Genomic DNA, 18,727 nt, shown 5'->3' on the forward strand with positions numbered 1-18,727 from the left:
AATTTGTAAAAATGATTGAGTTAACTTAACCGATTTGTGTTGGGTCAGCATGACAGGAGTTGTGTGGAACCCAGCATTTTTTACAGTGTAGACATTATGCAATCAATTAAAAAAACAAAACGGCCAAAATAATAGTGATAATAATAAGAATTAAAAATGCATCAGTTATGGATGGATGTGGTGGTCGTTGATCAACAGATTTTATAATCAAAAGCATTGTTTATGGGCATATTAAAGATATTGTATTATGGTGTTATGTCATGTTCAAAAACATATCCTTGCTGCTTGTTTAAATGATTTATTTTAAATGAGCTGAATCAACACAAGTCCTGAGGCTGTTTTGGGACAACTTGAATGTTTTATGTTCAATCCACTTAAATTGGCAAAAACAGTTTAGTTAACCTAATCGATTTGTGTTAGGTCAACATAAAGGAAGTGTGTGGAATCCTGCATTTTTTTTACAGTCTACACTCAAAAAATTATTTTTGATCTACTTACCTAAAATGAGTTTAAACAACCCAATTGTTACTTTTTTTTTGGGGGGGGGGGGGGGGGGTGGAATCTACATAAATTTGTAAAGATTATTAAATTAACTTTATTGATTTGCGTTGGGACATTATAAAAGAAGTGTGTGGCACTTTTCTACTGTGTCGACATCATTATGTAATCAAGTGGAATTTTACTTTTAGAAAACAAAACGGGCCAAAAATAATACTTCCAATAATAATGAAATGTATCAGATATGGAGGAATGTGGTGGTTATTGATAAACAGATTTTATAATCAAAAGCATTGTTTATATGCATGTTAAAGATATGCACTGCAAACTATTATTATTTTTTAACAATAAGTTAAAAACATATTTTTGCTGCGTGTTCAAACTATTTATTTAAAATGAGCTGAATAAACACAATTGTTGAGACTTTAAGGAAAACTTAAATGTTTTATTTTTAATCCACTTAAATTTGTACAAATGATTGAGTTAATAATCGATTTGTGTTGGACAACATGAAGGAATTGTGTGGAACAATTTTTACAGTGCACTCAAAAAATGCTTTTGCTGTTTGGTCAAACTACTTAAATTAAGTTAAAATAACACAATACTTACGATTTTTGGAGGGATAACTTAATTGTTTTATGTTCAAATTCCTTTAAATTCGTAAAAATGATTAAATCAACTTAATCAATTTGTGTTGGTCAGTGTGTGGAAACAGTTTAGACATCAATCTGCAATCAAGTGGACTTTTACTTTTAGATCACTAAACGGGCCAATAACAATAATAATAATAATAATAATAATAATCAGTTATGGATGGTTGTGGTGGTTATTGATGAACAGATTCTATAATTAAATGCATTGTTTATGCATAATAAACATATTTTTGCTGCTTGTTCAAACTTTTTATTTAAAATGAGCTGAATCAACACAATTGCTGAGACTTTGGGACAACTTAAGCCACTTAAATTTGAAAAAACAATTAAGTGAACTTAATGGATTTTTGTTGGGTCAACATGAAGGAACATGTGCGAAACCCAGCATTTTTCACAATGTACTCTCAAAAAATGACTTATGCTGTTTGTTCACATTACTTACTTAAAATGTATTGAAACTTCACAATTCCTACTTTTTTTTTGCAGTGACAACATTATTATGCAATCAAGTGGACATTTAATTTTAGAAAACAAAATGGGCCAATAATAATAATAATAATAATTATTATTATTATTATTATTATTATTATTATTATTATTATTATTATTTCTTATTATGATTTATTAATAATAATAATAATAATAATAGTAATAATAATAATAATAATAATAATAATAATAATATATCAGTTTTGGATGGATGTGGTGATTATTGATCAACAGATTCAATAATCAAATGAATTGTTTATGCATATTAAAGATAGTTTGCTGCTTGTTCAAAGTACTTATTTAAATTGAGAATTAAAATTTTAGAAAGGATTAAGTTAACTTAATAGATTTGTGTTGGGTCAACATAAAGGAATTGTGTGGAACCCAGCATTTTTGACAGTCTACACTCAAATAATAATTTTTTTTGTCTGTTCAAACTACTTAAAAAAAATCAAAATCACACAATTCTTACATTAAAAAATTTTTTTTTACATTCAATCCACTTAAACTTGTACAAATGATTAAAGTAACTAAATTGATTTGTGCTGGGTCAATATGAAGGAATTGTGTGGAAATTAGCATTTTTTTACAGTGCAGACATCATTATTATCATTATCATCATCATTATTATTATAAAACTTCACAATTAGAAAACCAAATGGGCCAAAAATAATAATAAAATGTATTAGTTATGGATGGATGAGCTAGTTACTAAACAACAGATTTTGTAAACCAAATGAATAATTTGCATATTAAAGATATGCATTGCATATTATGCTGCAAAAAATGCTGTTCCACATAGGGCTGCACAATATATCATATTAGCATTGATATTGCAATGTGTGAACCCGCAATAGTCACATTGCAGATTGTGCAATATGGGGTCAGGACTGCAGTTGTTGACCAGGTACAACAGTTAATTAAGATCATTGTAGTTAAACCATAATAAAGTGAAAGTTTATCAATTGCTCGCGTATGCTACGGTGCGGCCTACGTGTGGATGCATAGCCCCCCCCAATGGCCGTCACGCACCTCTTAAAAAAATGTAACTACACGTAGCAACGATGCATATCGCAAGCTCTGTGATTGGTTGGCTTGGTAGCGCTGACGAGTGTAGGAGGGACAGAGAGCTGCGCGAGCCCGATGGAGCGATTGTTTACAAGTGTGGAGTCTCGTGAAGGGGCTCCGTATGGAAAGTTTTGTTTTGTGTTTACCTCATAGTTAAAGTTGTTGCACGTCCGCCGGTTCCTGCCTTAAGTGAGCGAGTTTGAGCCACTTGTACATTAAGAAAGTATTCAGAAAAAACAAAACACCAGCGAAGAAACTCGACACAGAGGAACATTAACACCTCACTGCCATCTATTGTTTCGGAAGTGTTATTGCAGAGCAACAGAAAGAGCGCGCAGAAGTATAAATGCACAGCTACGCGCGTTGCATGCGCCGTGGGACACGCCGATCACTTGACACAGAAGTTTAAACCAGGCTTAAGAGTTTGAATGAAGTTCAACTGTTTTTGCAATTGTCTTTCGAATCTTAGCTTAGTGTAGTTGATATAAATTATAAAACAATTATTTTTATATTTCAATTTGTAGTTCAAAAGGCTTTTGGATTATAGTATAATTAAAATGTATAATATTTCCCTTCAAAGACCTAACAGAACAGGGATGCCCTTATGTTATAACTGTCCAGCTGGATCTAGACTGATCCCCCCAGCCCTTGAAAACAATAATACATCAGTTTGTAATCTTTCATTACTCGAAATGTAACATTGAGATTATTGAATAAATGTAGGCATCTGCCTCGCATTATTTGTGTAATTTGGTTTTATTTTACTATTATTTTCATTTGTTTATAATTTTCTTTTATTATTATTATTTCTATTAACAGTTGAAGTCAGAATTATTAGCCCCCTTCCAATTTTTTTCTTCTTTTTTAAATATTTTCCAAATGATGTTTAACAGAGTAAGGAAATTTTCACAGTATGTCTGATAATATTTTTTCTTCAGGAGAAAGTCTTGTTTGTTTTATTTAGGCTAGAATAAAAGCAGTTTAAAATTTTTTAAACACCATTTTAAGGACAAAATTATCAGCCCTTTAAGCTATATTTTTTCCTGATAGTCTACAGAACAAGCCATCGTTATACTTGCCTAAGTACCCTAACCTGCCTAGTTAACCTAATTACCCTAGTTAAGCCTTTAAATGTCACATTAAGCTGTATAGAAGTGTCTTGAAAAATATCTAGTCAAATATTATTTGCTGTCATCATGACAAAGATAAAATAAATCAGTTATTAGAAATGAGTTATTAAAACTATCATGTTTAGAAATGTGTTGAAGAAATCTTCTCTCCGTTAAAAAGAAATTAGGGAAAAAATAAACAAGCGGTCTAATAATCCAGGGAAGCTAATCATTTTGACTTTAACTGTATATATTTTTTTCTATTATTATTTCTGTAAGGGTTGTTTGATAGGTTTGTAAAAATGGAAAAATATTAAAATCATAAACAAACAAAAAAATTTATAATATTAAATAAAGTAGGCCAACTTAGTTTTTTTAACTTAATTTTATAAATACAGTTTAAAGACAGTTGACGCTGACAAAAAAAATAGGTAAAGACTGATTCTTTCAGTTGTTTGATGATTGATTTCTATGTTTTTGCCATTTTCAAAAGGTCTAAGCGCCGCCTTGTTCCACTCTCTGGTCAGAGTCTGACGGCTTCACAAAGTCAAACTAAAGTGCCGATGGAAACTTTCGAAACCGCAGAGCGCACTTCAGCCTTTGACACTCAGATGCTGTTAATCTGATGGAGAAGGTTGAAAGAATGATCTGTTTTCACACTTTCTTCAAACGACACACTCGTCGTTGTTGTCAAAGCACAATTGTGTAGAAGCACAAGCAAAAGTAGCTTTATGTATGTATGAGACTAACTTCAGACTGCTAATACTTCACAAAAAGTAACACAAACGTTAGTGAAGTACAGGTATTCAAACATTGCTTTTGCTTTGAGGGATTAGTTGTATTTGAATGAAAATGTTGATGATGATATATTTTTATGACAGCAGCGTCTTTTCAAAGAGCTCTCAGATACCGATCAAACTGCCGTTCTATGTTCTAAGCAGACCATGTGACAGGAAGTGATAAGACGGTGTCTATACTTTATATTCTTGATGTGAGAGGAAGCCTCAGACTGAGTCATGGTGTGAATTTACTGTATCTGCTGTGGGCGGAAAACTAAGATATTATTAGTCGACTTTCTGTATGAAAAATGAAGTTAATCTCAGACACAATCTAGACTTTAATGAAAAGACTTTTATAGGCAGTTTATAAGTCAACATGACTGTCAAATGCATAATACGGTAAGGTTTTTACAAATGTCTATTTAAAAATGCAGCAATGAATAATATGATTAATTTCTATTTTAACTTATTAATTAGTGTTATAAGTAGTATGGATATTATTAATGATGCAGGATACATTTAAAGGTCACATAATTTTATAACCTGAAAGACAAAACCTATTGTGACATTTGAAGTCCAATGGGAAGTTTATCAATGATCGCTGTGTTTTTTAGGACATTTGAGGTAATTTGAGGTAAAGAGAACATCAACTTATGTATGCAACATACTTTATACTATCAATTCCGCTACAGTGATTTTGAGATGCCCTACTGTATTAAATCCAAAAAAAGTCATAATAGCAATCATTTTGCAATTCAACAATGCTAAGTTTTATAAAAGGATTCTTGTGCCCACAAAGGCTGATGCACTGCAAAAAACTGCTATATTTTACAATTTTATTACTATTTAATTTTACGGTTTTGTGTTTACATTTGTGAACATACTTTAAAAGATATATCTTTGATGCAAAGTTGAATTGTAAATTTAAAAAATGTAGGATATGCCTGTGATGCACAGCTGAATTTCATATTTTAAAATCTGATGTATTCAAAATCTGATTAAATATGTTTATCTTGTTTTCAAAAAACATGTATTATTGTATTATTATTTATTATTATAATTATCATTAATTCAATCTTTAACATTTTGATATATTTAATGCAAAATTCTTAAAACGATAGTACAACTTAACAAATACCTGTCTTTAAAAGTTCCAGCAATATATATATATCTTTACACTCCTTACAATAAGGTTGTATTCACAAATTTTACTATATTAAACTATCCTTAAAATTAGCATATTCACGTATCAATTTTTTATTTTTTCCTATTTATTTTTGCTTTTGAATTGCATTATAGGATCTTGAGCTTTCTTCCAACAACTTCTAAGCTTGAAAAGTAAAAAAAAAAAGTGACTTTTATTGACATTTTTTATAGTTTAAAGTGTTATCGTCTAGGTATGTTTTGTATATTACGGTAAAAAAAAAAAACATGTAATAAACTGTGAGTACTTTATCTGTTATATCTGTTATTTTACACACTTTTGCTGTTTGTTAAAGCTACTTAATGAGGAAAAGTTGAAACAACACAATTCTTAAGTTTTTTTTTGGGACAATTTTATTGTTTTATATGTTTAAAAATTTATTGTTTTTAATAAAATGTATTCATTTAACTAGATTTGCATTCGGACAACATAAATAAATTGTTTGGAACCCTGTTTCTTATACAGTGCAGATTAATTCATCTTTGTTAACAATAGTTGATCAAAATAATATAATTAAGTTCATTGTTAGTTCATGTTAAAATACAGTTCATTAATGTACAGTACTGTAACACGGGGAGTGATACAGACAACTGAGTTCAGATCCACATGCAGGTTTACTCAAGATCTCAAGCAAGCAATGGTCAATACAGGTGCAAACAGATGTAAAAAGACAATGCAGAATCGTGGTCGGAATAACAGGTGAGAAGTCGGAAGGCAGGCGGCAGACAGGGACAAAAAGACAAACTAGGCTAGGGTCAAAACACGGGAAAACAAAACAAGGAAAATATGTTGTAATGTCACCTACGTTAACAAGACTCGGCGATGGGAATGAGTGTGTGTGTTGCTTAAGTAGTGAGCGTAATCAGTCTTTGACAATCCTCCGGTGGTGCGTGTGTAATCAGTCAGAATGAGGCATGTGTGTGTGAGCGGAGTGCATGTATGAAAATGTAGTCCAACAATGGCGGATATGTTGTCCATACTTGATTGTGCCTGCAAACCAGCAATCTAGGGAGTTATGATCGCTGGTGATCGTGACAATTACAATCTAAAATACTGGGTTCCACACAATCAATTTGTGTTTAGACAACATAAAGGAATTAAGTTAATTTTTAGTTTTAACAAATTAAAGTGGATTTGGCATAAAAAATTAAGTTGTCCAAAAAAAACCTAAAGAATTGTTTCAGCTCATTTTAAATGAGTAGTTTGAACAGCAAATGTCATTTTAGTGTAAGAAGCAATAATTTGTATTGTAATAATGCATTAGAAAATGCTGAACTATGATTAATAAATGGTCCACATATTGTTCATTATTAGTTACTGACAGTAAATAAATTAACTTATAAAACTAAGTACAACATGTGACCACCTTCTCTCTTCCTCATTTTACAGTAAAACCATCTGAGTCTCAGAAAACAACAACCTGTGAGTCCAAGCAACGGGGAAATCTGACGTTTCACAGCGACACTGAAACCACCATGTAATCACGACCCCTCAAAATAAATCACCAGTGTCACTTTAACCTCTCTAAAGATGACTGAAAACCTGTACGAGACTAATCAGTTCACGAACCACACCAACGGGAACTATTTATTCCAGCACAGCCCGAGTGCATTGAGCGCATCTCATTATGGCTTACCAAACATGAGCTCGATCCAAACGTCTCCTCGACTCAATCAAGAGCATCTAATGTCTCCAGGAACGCCAGGACATGAGCTTTCTCCAATGCTTGACAGTGCCGGTAGTTGGGAATACAATCCGTGTGGAAGAACGCCATCATGGGGATCATCATCTCACGAAGACCTCCAAGAGACATCTCGAATTTATCCGTTCAACGTGGCATCTCAAAACAACCCTTTGATGATTTGTAAAGACAATCCTCAAAGGCTGGATTCATTCTCCAAGGCATTCCCCACGAAAAACGTCCATCTTTTCTTTGGCGAAATGAGTAGGGATGAGAAGATGTCTGAAATTTTCACTCAAAGTCATTCAGGCGCATTGGAAAGGCAGTCTGTAGAGTCGCCGGTTTTTAACCAGCAACTGATGTGCGATCAGTCCAACTTTAACATGTCAGATAGCCTTTACCAAAACCACCAGCAGCTTCATTATGGATACCAACAGAAACAGAAAGCCAACAACATGGAGCAGGTCAACAGAAATCTCCATAAAAGCTCCTGGCATCCTTCACACGGTTATCAAAGTCATCCGATGGCATATCAAATGGCTCTGGGTCAGCAACAAAGAGGGATGTTTGCTAATAAAACTCACCTGGATTCTTGGGAAAGCCTTGAATCTCCATCTTACGAACACAGACAGGATTTTAAAGTCCCGGAGCAGCAGATTTTCCACTATCAGGACCAACAACAACATCTTCGTTCGCTTTCCCAAAACGCCAATCCGTATCTTCAGTCTCCAGATCAGCCTGTGGAGCAAAACAGCATGTTTGGTGATGCTCGTAATTCTGCTCCGAACACTCCGGTGTTTTCCAGTCCCAATAAGGATCAGTCTGGATTCAGCTTCAGGAGTGATGATCTTTACCAGAGCAAGAGTTCAGCGGTCTGCAAAGCTCCTCCACAGACTGGTGTAAGAGGAGATGTTTTGAAGCATTTCACACATCGTGCATCTCAGTGGTCAAAGGTACTGTACTTTGGTTTTGCCTACTGTAGTTATTATCAGATATGCATATGATCATAGATATGCATTTAAGGTAAAAAAATAATTGGTCCCACTTTATATCAAGTAACCTTAACTAATATGTACTTACACTGAAATTGATCATTCATTGCAATGTACTTAATGTGTTTTTACTTTGGACTTAAGCCTGGTTTATACTTCTGCGTCAGGTGACCGGCATAACCCACGGCGCAGGCAACGCGCGTGGCTGTGCATTTATACTTCTGCGCGCTGTCTCTGTCAGTCTGCATCAACACTTCCGAAATGCTAATTGGCAGTGAGGTGTAAATCTTCCTCTGTGTCGAGTTTCTTCGCTGCTTTTTTGCTTTTCCTGAACACTTCCGGGATGTACAAGTGACTCAAACTCGCTCATTTTGAGGCAGGAACCGGCGGACGTGCAACAACTTTAACTATGAGGTAAACACAAAACAAAACTTTCCATATGGAGCTCCTTCACGGGACTCCACACTTGTAAACAATCGCTCGCGCCATTCGCGCGGCTCTCGGTCCCGCCCAGACTCGTCAGCGCTACCAAGCCGACCAATCACAGAGCTTACACTACACGTCGTTGCGACGTGTAGATACATTTTTTGAGAGGTGCCCGTCAGTGACGGCGACGGCCACCGCGAAGGGCTATGCGTCAGCGCCGTAGCATACGCCGGTGTTTGACGCAGAAGTATAAATCAGTTTCAGTTCAGTTTTCAGTTTCCTTTATTTATGTCATTCAAATCATCACAATAGAATTGTAATGCAGAACGAAATTACGTTGCAACAGACCCAACAAGAACAGAAAAAACATCACTATAAAAACACTATAAAATCCTAACATGATAAATAAGCTTTTATAATTCCATAAAATATAAAAAATATAATTATATAAGATATAACCCATTTTTTAAAATCTCTGAAGAGAATAACTTAATACTTAAATACCTATTTTACCATTTGTTGTAATATTAACAATTTATGCTAGTTTAAGAAATTTATTTATTATTTAACACTAGCTTTCAACAATGCTTAAGAAATGGTATTATTTAAAAGTCTTATAATGACAGGATAAAAACTATCTCGAAACCGCACTGATTTGCTCCTCAGACTTCTGTAACGCCTGCCTGATGGCATGAGTGAGAGCAGGCTATGACCAGGGTGGGTTGGATCCCCTAAAATGTTATTTGCCCTAGACAATTAATAAATCAGCCCTTACGACTGATTAAATACCTGTGTGTAATCACATCTGTAAATTATTTTCTGTCATTACACTGTTGGCTGCCCCTCTTACCTTAACCCACCCTTAAACCTACATATACCACCAAACCTGACTCGTGCATCCCAACCTCAAGGGTATCAGAAGTATACTGCAATGCACTATGAACAAATGAAGCACATAGCAGTTAAGGGCCACTTAATATAAAGTGGCACCAACATTTTCATAAATATCTTGCAGGCATCTTCACCAGATGTTAAAGATGAAGCCGCTTCACCTCATTTCAGGTTTGAGTCTAAACTACTTTACATTGACTTGCATTTAAGTTCAATTTTTATTTTGTGTGTGTGTGTGTGTGTGTGTGTGTGTGTGTATGACTTTATTTGTAAAATTAGGCAATTAAACATACAGAATCAACATAATACATATATACACATGTAAATTAGGATATGAATTTTTGTGATTTTTTTTTCCTCTAATATTTCCTAAGTGATGTTTAACAGAGTAAAGGAAATGTTAACAGTATTTCCTATTATATTTTTCTAATAGAGAAAGTCTTATTTCTTTTATGGCTGAAAAAATAATTATATATATATATATATATATATATATATATATATATATATATATATATATATATATATATATATACCACTTTATTAGGTACACCTTGCTAGTACCGGGTTGGACCCACTTTTGTCTTCAGAGCTGCATAGATTCAACAAAATACTGGAAATATTTCTCTGAGATTTTGCCCCATATTGACATGATAGCATCACAGAGTTGCTGCAGATTTGTCAGCTGCACATCTATGATGAGAATCTCCTGTTCCACCAAATCCCTAAGGTGCTCTATTGGATTGAACTCTTGTGACTGTGGAGGCCGTTTAAGTGCAGTGAACTCATTGTCATGTTCAAGAGACCAGTCTGAGATGATCTGCACTTTATAACATGGAGCGTTATCCTGCTGAGGATGGGTAGACTGTGGTCATAAATCTTCTATTGTCCAATATTGGTGAGCCTGTGTGAATTGTAGCCTTAGTTTCCTGTTCTTAGCTGACATGAGTTGCAGCCGGTGTGGTCTTCAGCTGCTATAACCCATTCACCTCAAGGTTGGACATGTTGTGCGTTCAGAGATGCTCTTCTGCAGACCTTGAGTGGTTTTTTCGAGTTACTGTTGCTTTTCTATCAGTTGGAATTAGTCTGGTCATTCTCCTCTGACCTCTGGCATCAAAAAGGCATTAGCACCCATGCACAGAACTGCTGCTCACTGGATATGTTTTCTTTTTCAGACCATTCTCTGGTTGTGTGTGAAAATCCCAGTGGACCAATAGTTTCAGAAAAACTCAGACCAGCCCGTCTGGCACCAACAACCATGCCACGTTCAAAATCATTAGTTAACGAACTTCGTTGCCGATTCATGCAGCAATATTGGCACAGAGGCAGGCTGCTGAAGCTGCTGCAGCTGCTGTGCCAGGCTGTACAGACAACACAGTGCCAGGTGCAAGGGAGCTGCAACAGGAATGTTCAGCCTTAGGCCCCGTTTACACTAGTGCGTTTTAGTTTTAGTTTTAGTTAATCTCACTATATTTACTAAACGGGATATTTCATTTATCTTGTTGTCTATATCTAACGACTTATTCCCTGACTTTGGGCATTGGAATCTATTACTTGTTCTCAGGTAACGTGTTTTGGCTGAGCGCAAAGATAAGTTAATGATTAATGTAAGCATGTAGCCTACATTCTGTATATTGACTGATCGCTTGCCTTTATTTCCTATAATGTATAAACTTATTGTATGTTATACTTTTATAATGGCCATTATCGATTATTAAAACTGATACTCAGCAAAAGAGAGGGTGTTTCGTATTTTCACTGAAATTGAAAGGAGGCAGTTGTTATCGGCTCCGTTTTGATATAAATATCCACACAGTGAAGATGACGCTCATATATGAAGCACGACGCCTCAACATTTCTGCTGTATAAGTTGCTAATATTAAAATGAAAATAGGCAGTTCCTTTAATCATGTTTACATTTTATTGTTGAGAAAGTGAAACAACGAAGCCAGGGTGATGTGAATGAAGTTATAAAGTACACTGTTCCCTTTGAAGATTTACCCGTGTCCACGGTATAGTCTGCTTTTCCATATCAAACTGAGAAGAAGAGACTGCAGCCTTGATCAAACTTGCGAAGTCTGAACTTACACGGAGAAAATGCAGGACTGAACTGTGTGTGTAGGCTACTTAATATTCAGGAAAAGCCCCAATCAGATAGGCGAACGTCTGCAGCCCCGCCTCCGTTTTCAGATGTCTCCGTTTTCCATCATCCACAATGAGACGGAGCAGCAGCGTTTCAGAATGAAAACAGCCTCTCCAGCGTTTTCGAAACGCTCCGTTTTCGGCGCTCGAGAACTCCGGCGTAGTGTGGACGGATGGCGTAACCGTAGCAAAACTTATGCGTTTTCAAACTAAAACGCACTGGTGTAAACGGGGCCTTAGTTTACGCTAACAAATGCAAATGTGCCAGGTCTCACAGGTAATGGGTATGTTTGCGCAACAAAAGCAGGAGAACAATGGAGCTGAAGGCCTGTGAAAATCTCAGCAGGGGTGCTAGTAGGTGTTAGCTCCAGGGAATATATGCAAATTTGCACAGGGTTTGTAAATCTATTGGTAAATCGCCTTTCTTCTCCATTCTGATGCTTGGTTTGAACTGCAGTAGATCGACTTGACCATGTCTACATGCGTAAATGCATTAAGTTGATGTACCTAATAAAGTGGCCTGTATATATATATATATATATATATATATATATATATATATATATATATATATATATATATATATATATATATATATAGTTTAAGTCCGAATTATTCGCCCCCCTTTGAATTTTTTTTTTTTTTTAAATATTTCCTAAATGATGTTTAACGGAGCAAGGAAATTTTCACAGTCTGTCTGATAATATTTTTTCTTCTGGAGAAAGTTTTATTGTTTTATTTTGGTAACAATAAAAGCAGTTTTTAATTTTTTAGGAACCATTTTAAGGTCAAAATGATTAGCACCTTTAAGCTATATATTTTTTCGACAGTCTACAGAACAAACCATTGCTATACAATAACTTGCCTAATTACCATAACCTGCCTAGTTAACCTAATTAACCTAGTTTAGCCTTTAAATGTCACAGAATATATAGAAGTGCCTTAAAAAATATCAAGTCAAATATTATTCACTGTCAGAATCAGTTTTATATATATATATATATATATATATATATATATATATATATATATATATATATATATATATATATATATATATCAGGGCTGTGCAATTAATCGAAAATCGGTTTCGATTTCGATTACGGCTCATAACGATTAAGAAAAACCATTAATCGAGATAAACGATTATTCTATCATATATTGTCTCCTTTCCAGTTCCACGTGAAAGTGACTGAAAGATGTGCTGTGATGTAACTTTTGCAGCATGGGATGCGCATCATTCATATTTTTAAAAGCGCGAAAGAGCACGTACTGATGTGTGTGTGCGCGCTACACTTAGCCTCGGACAGGTATTGTGTGTGTGTTTGTGTGTGTCTGTGTGCGCGCAGTCCGCGCTTAGCCTCAGACAGCAGAGCACACGCACATCTAAAGGCATCCTAATGCCAGCGCTTTAACAGTCAAATACATGCACGGTGTTTAGTGATTATTCATATTAATCCTCATTTGTGTAATAAACAAACAAGTTGAGAATCAAAAGACACGTGAAAGAGAAACCATATCGGAGCCGCACTATTCTTAAAGTGAAAGCGTGCGATATTCGTGCTGCTGTTTTTATTATTAATTAAACAGCAAAAGGACAAAATCCACTCGCTGCTCTTGACTGAAGGACTTTTTTTCTTACAGTGAAGATGCCTAAAACATAGTTTAAACAGATTTAATAGCTCATTTCTAATAACTGATTTCTTTTATCTTTGCTAAGATGACAGCACATCATATTTTATTAGATATTTTTCAAGATACAAGTATTCAGGTTAAAGTGACATTTAAAGGCTTAACTAGAGTAAATAGGCAAGTCCTTATGCAACAGTAGTTTCTTCTGCAGACAATCAAAAATATGTATTGCTTAAGGCGGCTAATAATATTGAGCTATTAAAATAGGTTTCAAAATATTTAAACCTGATTTTTTTTCTAGCTGAAAAAAAAAATTAGCCTTTCTCCAGAAGAAAAAATATTATAGGAAATACTGTAAAAAGTTGCTCTGTTAAACATAATTTGGGAAATATTTGTATATAAAAATAAATTCTTAGAAGGGCAAATAATTTTGACTTCAACTGATAATAGTTTTGAATAATCGTGATTACAATTATGACCAAAATAATCATGATTATGATTTTTCCCATAAACGAGCAGCCCTAATATATATATATATATATATATATATATATATATATATATATATATATATATATATATATATATATATATATATATATATATATATATATATATATAAATATATATATAAACCACTCATTATAAAAGTGTGTTAATGTGAATTATTAGTGTGTGGATGTGGATTATAATAGTAGGTGGATGAGAATATATATAACAGAGTGGTGGATGTGGATTGTAACAGTGTGTGTAAGTGAATTATTACAGTGTGTGAATGTGGATTATAAAAGTGTGTGGATGTGAATTATAACAGTATGTAAATGTGGATTACTACAATATGTGGATGTGGATTATAACAGTGTGTGTATGTGAATTGTTAAAGAGCAGACGCAGGCCTGTCGAGAGATGAGGGATCATATGCCAAGATGAAATGCACTGTTTGTCTGAGGGAGTTTAAGAGTCTTCCAGCTCTGAACGGACACATGCGCTCACATGGAGGCCTGCGAACACACCCTGCCAACCTCAAAATGGTACGACCCAAGTCATTTTCATCACCAGTTTGATTTCTGGGGGGGGGGGGGGGGGTGCAGTGTTTTGGATGAACACTTATGAAAATGAACTATACTTTAAGTTTGTGTATACTTGGGTTATGTGGAAATATACTTTAAGGCAGAGGTGTCCAATCTGGGTCCTGGAGGGCCGGTGTCCCGCATATTTTAGTTTCAACCCCAATTAAACACACATGAAACAGCTAATAAAGCTCTTTCTATGTATACTAGTCTTTCAAGCAGGTGTGTTGGAGGAAGCTGAAGTTTGGAACGAGTTTGGACACCCTTGCTTTAAGGAGTATGGATACTAACTTATACGCACTAGGGGTTGCACAGACTTGTCAACTTTAATGTTCCACTATGATGCCTTTTGATTGACGTTGACTAGTTATGCTGCACAGATCATGTGGTTTGACCTGAACTATATAGCAGCTTTACACATGAAGCTGGGTTACTGAATGAAATTGCTCTCAGATTATTTAGTCATTTTTTAAATGTTACTTATGTCAGCGTAAAAGACTGATGTAAACTTTAAAACGTCAAACAGATGCCAGTTAGGCTGCTCCATGCAAATTCCCTAGAGCGGATGCACGCCAATCACCATGTATACACTAGATATTGCAAACAGACTCTGAGCATGTGTCAATTCCCCCACCATATTTATGCAGTGCTCCCAGGACAAATGTCATTCAATCGCCTAAGGCACAGGTGTCAAACTCAATTCCTGGAGGGCCGCAGCTCTGCACAGTTTAGTTCCAACCCTAATTAAACACACCTGATCAAACTAATTGTGTCTTTCAGGCTGGTTTGAAACCTAAAGGTAAGTGTGTTAAACAAGGTTGGAACTAAACTGTGCAGGGCTGCGGCCCTACAGGAACTGAGCTTGACACCCCTGACCTAAGGGTATACCACAAGTGTACGTGGAAGTGTTGCGTTAGTATACTCTCAACTATTCACTAGATATTTAGTGTTATACCTAAAGTGCACTTAGTACGTTAATTTCCACTAGGGATAGTTTGAACACAAAAAGTGAAACTTGTAGTAGCCAGTCAAACAAAGTGATCATTAAGCATTTTTATTTACTCAAAAAGCTTAATCTCTGAGGCAGTATGTAATATTAGATGAAAAGAAATATTGAATAAGCTACTCAATCAAACCAAGTATACTTAAAATATGTCATTATTCTTTTAAGTATATGTGAGTGAACATGTATAGGCCAAATGTACTACTTTTCTGTCAGAATATGTCAAGTATACTTAAATGCAATTGTAAATAAACGAATTACCAACCTACATCACACGGGTTCCCGGTTTTAAAAAGAGACCACTGGCGATGGTAAACACGTTGTGTTGTGCGGTACGATGTCAAATTGTAAAGTCCAAAAATAGAAAACTTAACATTTACCGTACACCACACTGCCTTAATGCCAACTGCAGATGTCTTTGGCCAAAAATGAGCTGAATAAAGTGACAACCTATTTAAAAATGCTGAACTCTGCAGTTCTCATGTTATATCAGGTAAGTTCAAGCTATGCTGAATCATACACATTACTAGTTTTTTATTGCAGCAAATATTTCAGCAAAAACATTTAAACATGGTTAATTAACCTGCGGACATTGAATGAAATGTGAACGTTATTAGGGTAAAGTTGCTTTTATATTCACACATTTATTCAGTGACAATTGTGACACACTCCCTATATTGTTTCCCATGACACTTTGAATATTCGGTCTGAAATAACCTGCAAGTGTGACTTGAAAACAACATTAACACTGTTTATATGACTGTGAACATGTTGTACTTTGATAGTCATTGGCTACTAATATGATTTCACTATTTAGTGTTTGCAAATAACACTTTTATGAAATTATATTAGTAAAGAGAAAGTCTGCATGTGCGAATATAAAACCAACTTTACCTCTATGTGTAAGTTCACATACCCTGCCGTAAGTTCAGGTGTAGTTCGCTGTCAGAATGCAGTAGTTTTGCTTGTTGGTGATTACCCAGGCCTTGTATGACGTTTTCCTTGTATTTGGTTAGGCAGAACCTCGGTTTTAAGCACTACAAACTTTTGAATCTGATAATCATGGAACATTATTTCTTGCACATGACCACGCATCTTGTTAAAACACTTGGAGCTTCAAGAAGATTGTATATTTGGGGCTGGATGCTTGTTAATTTCGTCTTATGCAATATCCACTGGGAGGGTGCTATCGCAAATGGACTAGTCAGTCGAACGATGCTCACTTTAACGCTAATTTTGCAGAATCACTGTGCTTATCACTAGGTGACTAGCTGATTATGCTGAATTATGTAAATAATATATATATAATATGTAATCAATATAACTTATTTGTAAAACAACAACAAACTCTGTACCGCATCGGATGCCATTCCCTTGCTGTAAATGGTAGCGCTCCCGTTTTTTTTTTTTTTGCCACCTTCCTGCGCGCACATCCTGAATGTTTACAAACATGGTAATTCATCTTTACATTTCAGAGAAGCACTTACAAAGTAGACAAAGTATACTAATAGCACACTTAAATACACTTATTTGTCAGGAGGGAAACATTTGAAACTCCAACTCTTGTTTTAATAATTCAGGATTCTTGCCTTGTTGTATTTTCCTCTAAATCAGTGTTTCTCAACCACGTTCCTGGAGGACCACCAGCACTGCATGTTTTAAATGTCTCCTCCATCTGTCACACCCATTACAGGTCTTTCAGTCTCTGCTAATGTTGATCTGAATCAGGTGTGTTTGGTTAAGGAGACATGGAAAATGTGCAGAGCTGGTGGTCCTCCAGGAACATGGTTGAGAAACACTGCTCTACAATATGTCCCCGCTTGAATTTTGTGATCTACTTTTGAATATTTCCTTGTAGTACCTAAATTCTGGCTAACTAGTGTGGGTGTTTCTGCATATCTGCTGCCAAATTCTGGAATCAATTACCCTTACGAAAAAAGAAGTTTGTTCAAGTGTATTATTAGTGCACTTCTTTTAAACTGAAAGATATGAAAGTATACTTCCAGTCAGCTTTTTAAGTACTTCTCTTTTCAGAAATGTATCTAAGATTGAACGTAAGAATACTTGATTTGTACTGACAGAAAAGTCTTAGTATATTTGGCGTATGCTTGTTCAATTATATACAGTTGAACTCAAAATGATTCGCCCTCCTGTGAGTTTCTTTTGCAGATATTTCTCAAATGATGTTTAACAGAGCAAGGAACGTTTCACAGTATTTCCTATAATATTTTTAACTTTTTTTTTTTTACATATTTGTTTTATTTTGGCTAGAATAAAATAATAATAATAATTAATTTATATTTGTAAATGGCGCCTTTCTGGACACTCAAGGTCGCCTTACAACAAACATTACCAACCATATCAGAAAAAATAAAATAATTAATAAGCCAGTGAAGCTGATAGAGAAGTAGTGAGACATGTTTATGAGACGAAGTCCAAGAGATGACACCAGAGCTGGGAAGCAATGATGTACAAATACTCCGTTACTGTACTTGAGTAGATTTTTCTGCTATCAGTACTTTACTCCACTACCTATTTTTTTGACAACTTTTTACTTTTACTTCTTACATTTTTATACAGATATATCTGTACTTTCAACTGCTTACATTTTCTAAACCACGGTCGTTACTTTCATTTTTATGGGTTTGGTGGCTCGATCTATATTATTTCTTGTCACTGCGCAAAATGAGTACCATTTTAATGCAGTCAGTCTATTTTTTCCTCACCGCGCGCTGCACTGCGCGGCCTTTTCAAAGCTATCGCGCACCGTACGTGGGCTAGTTCATGAAGATTACTATGAGAAAGGCAAGGATGACTACGCAGATGTGACAGAGAGAGACGGCGAATCTAACATGACTGATGCTGCCTTGTTTTCACACTAATAAGACACCTTTTGGTTGTTTGGATCACAGGTAGAAAAGAGAGACACATTTCAGTTCAAAAGCATGCCGTTTTTGCTTGCACTGAGTAAACTAATATTGCTAGTCATGAAAAGACCTGTATTGCTATTAACATGATGTAGGCATATAATAAGGTACAGCATATGTCAAAAGCATCTGTGCAATATCAGACACCACCTGTAAGAACAGC

The 18,727-nt window shown here is 35.1% G+C and overlaps 1 protein-coding gene and 1 long non-coding RNA gene across 3 annotated transcripts in view; one reads left to right on the forward strand and one right to left on the reverse strand.

Moving 5' to 3' along the window:
• Nucleotides 1-18,727, reverse strand: part of LOC141378504 (uncharacterized) — a 71,677-nt gene that overhangs the window by 9,201 nt on the left and 43,749 nt on the right. The window contains exon 4 of the long non-coding RNA XR_015512964.1: nucleotides 8,066-8,219. This is a non-coding gene — a long non-coding RNA (uncharacterized LOC141378504). The remainder of the gene's footprint in view (nucleotides 1-8,065; nucleotides 8,220-18,727) is intronic.
• LOC100535969 (transcriptional-regulating factor 1) overlaps nucleotides 1-18,727 on the forward strand; it is a 47,712-nt gene that overhangs the window by 1,298 nt on the left and 27,687 nt on the right. For both annotated transcript variants that reach the window (XM_087289931.1, XM_087289933.1), the window contains exons 2-4: nucleotides 7,190-8,434; nucleotides 9,915-9,961; nucleotides 14,448-14,595. In XM_087289931.1, coding sequence (XP_087146057.1) covers nucleotides 7,331-8,434; nucleotides 9,915-9,961; nucleotides 14,448-14,595 — 1,299 coding nt within the window. In that variant the 5' untranslated portion in view covers nucleotides 7,190-7,330. The remainder of the gene's footprint in view (nucleotides 1-7,189; nucleotides 8,435-9,914; nucleotides 9,962-14,447; nucleotides 14,596-18,727) is intronic.

This window comes from Danio rerio, chromosome 17 (genome assembly GCF_052040795.2).
Source record: "Danio rerio strain M-AB ecotype USA chromosome 17, GRCz13ab, whole genome shotgun sequence".
NCBI lineage: Eukaryota > Metazoa > Chordata > Actinopteri > Cypriniformes > Danionidae > Danio > Danio rerio.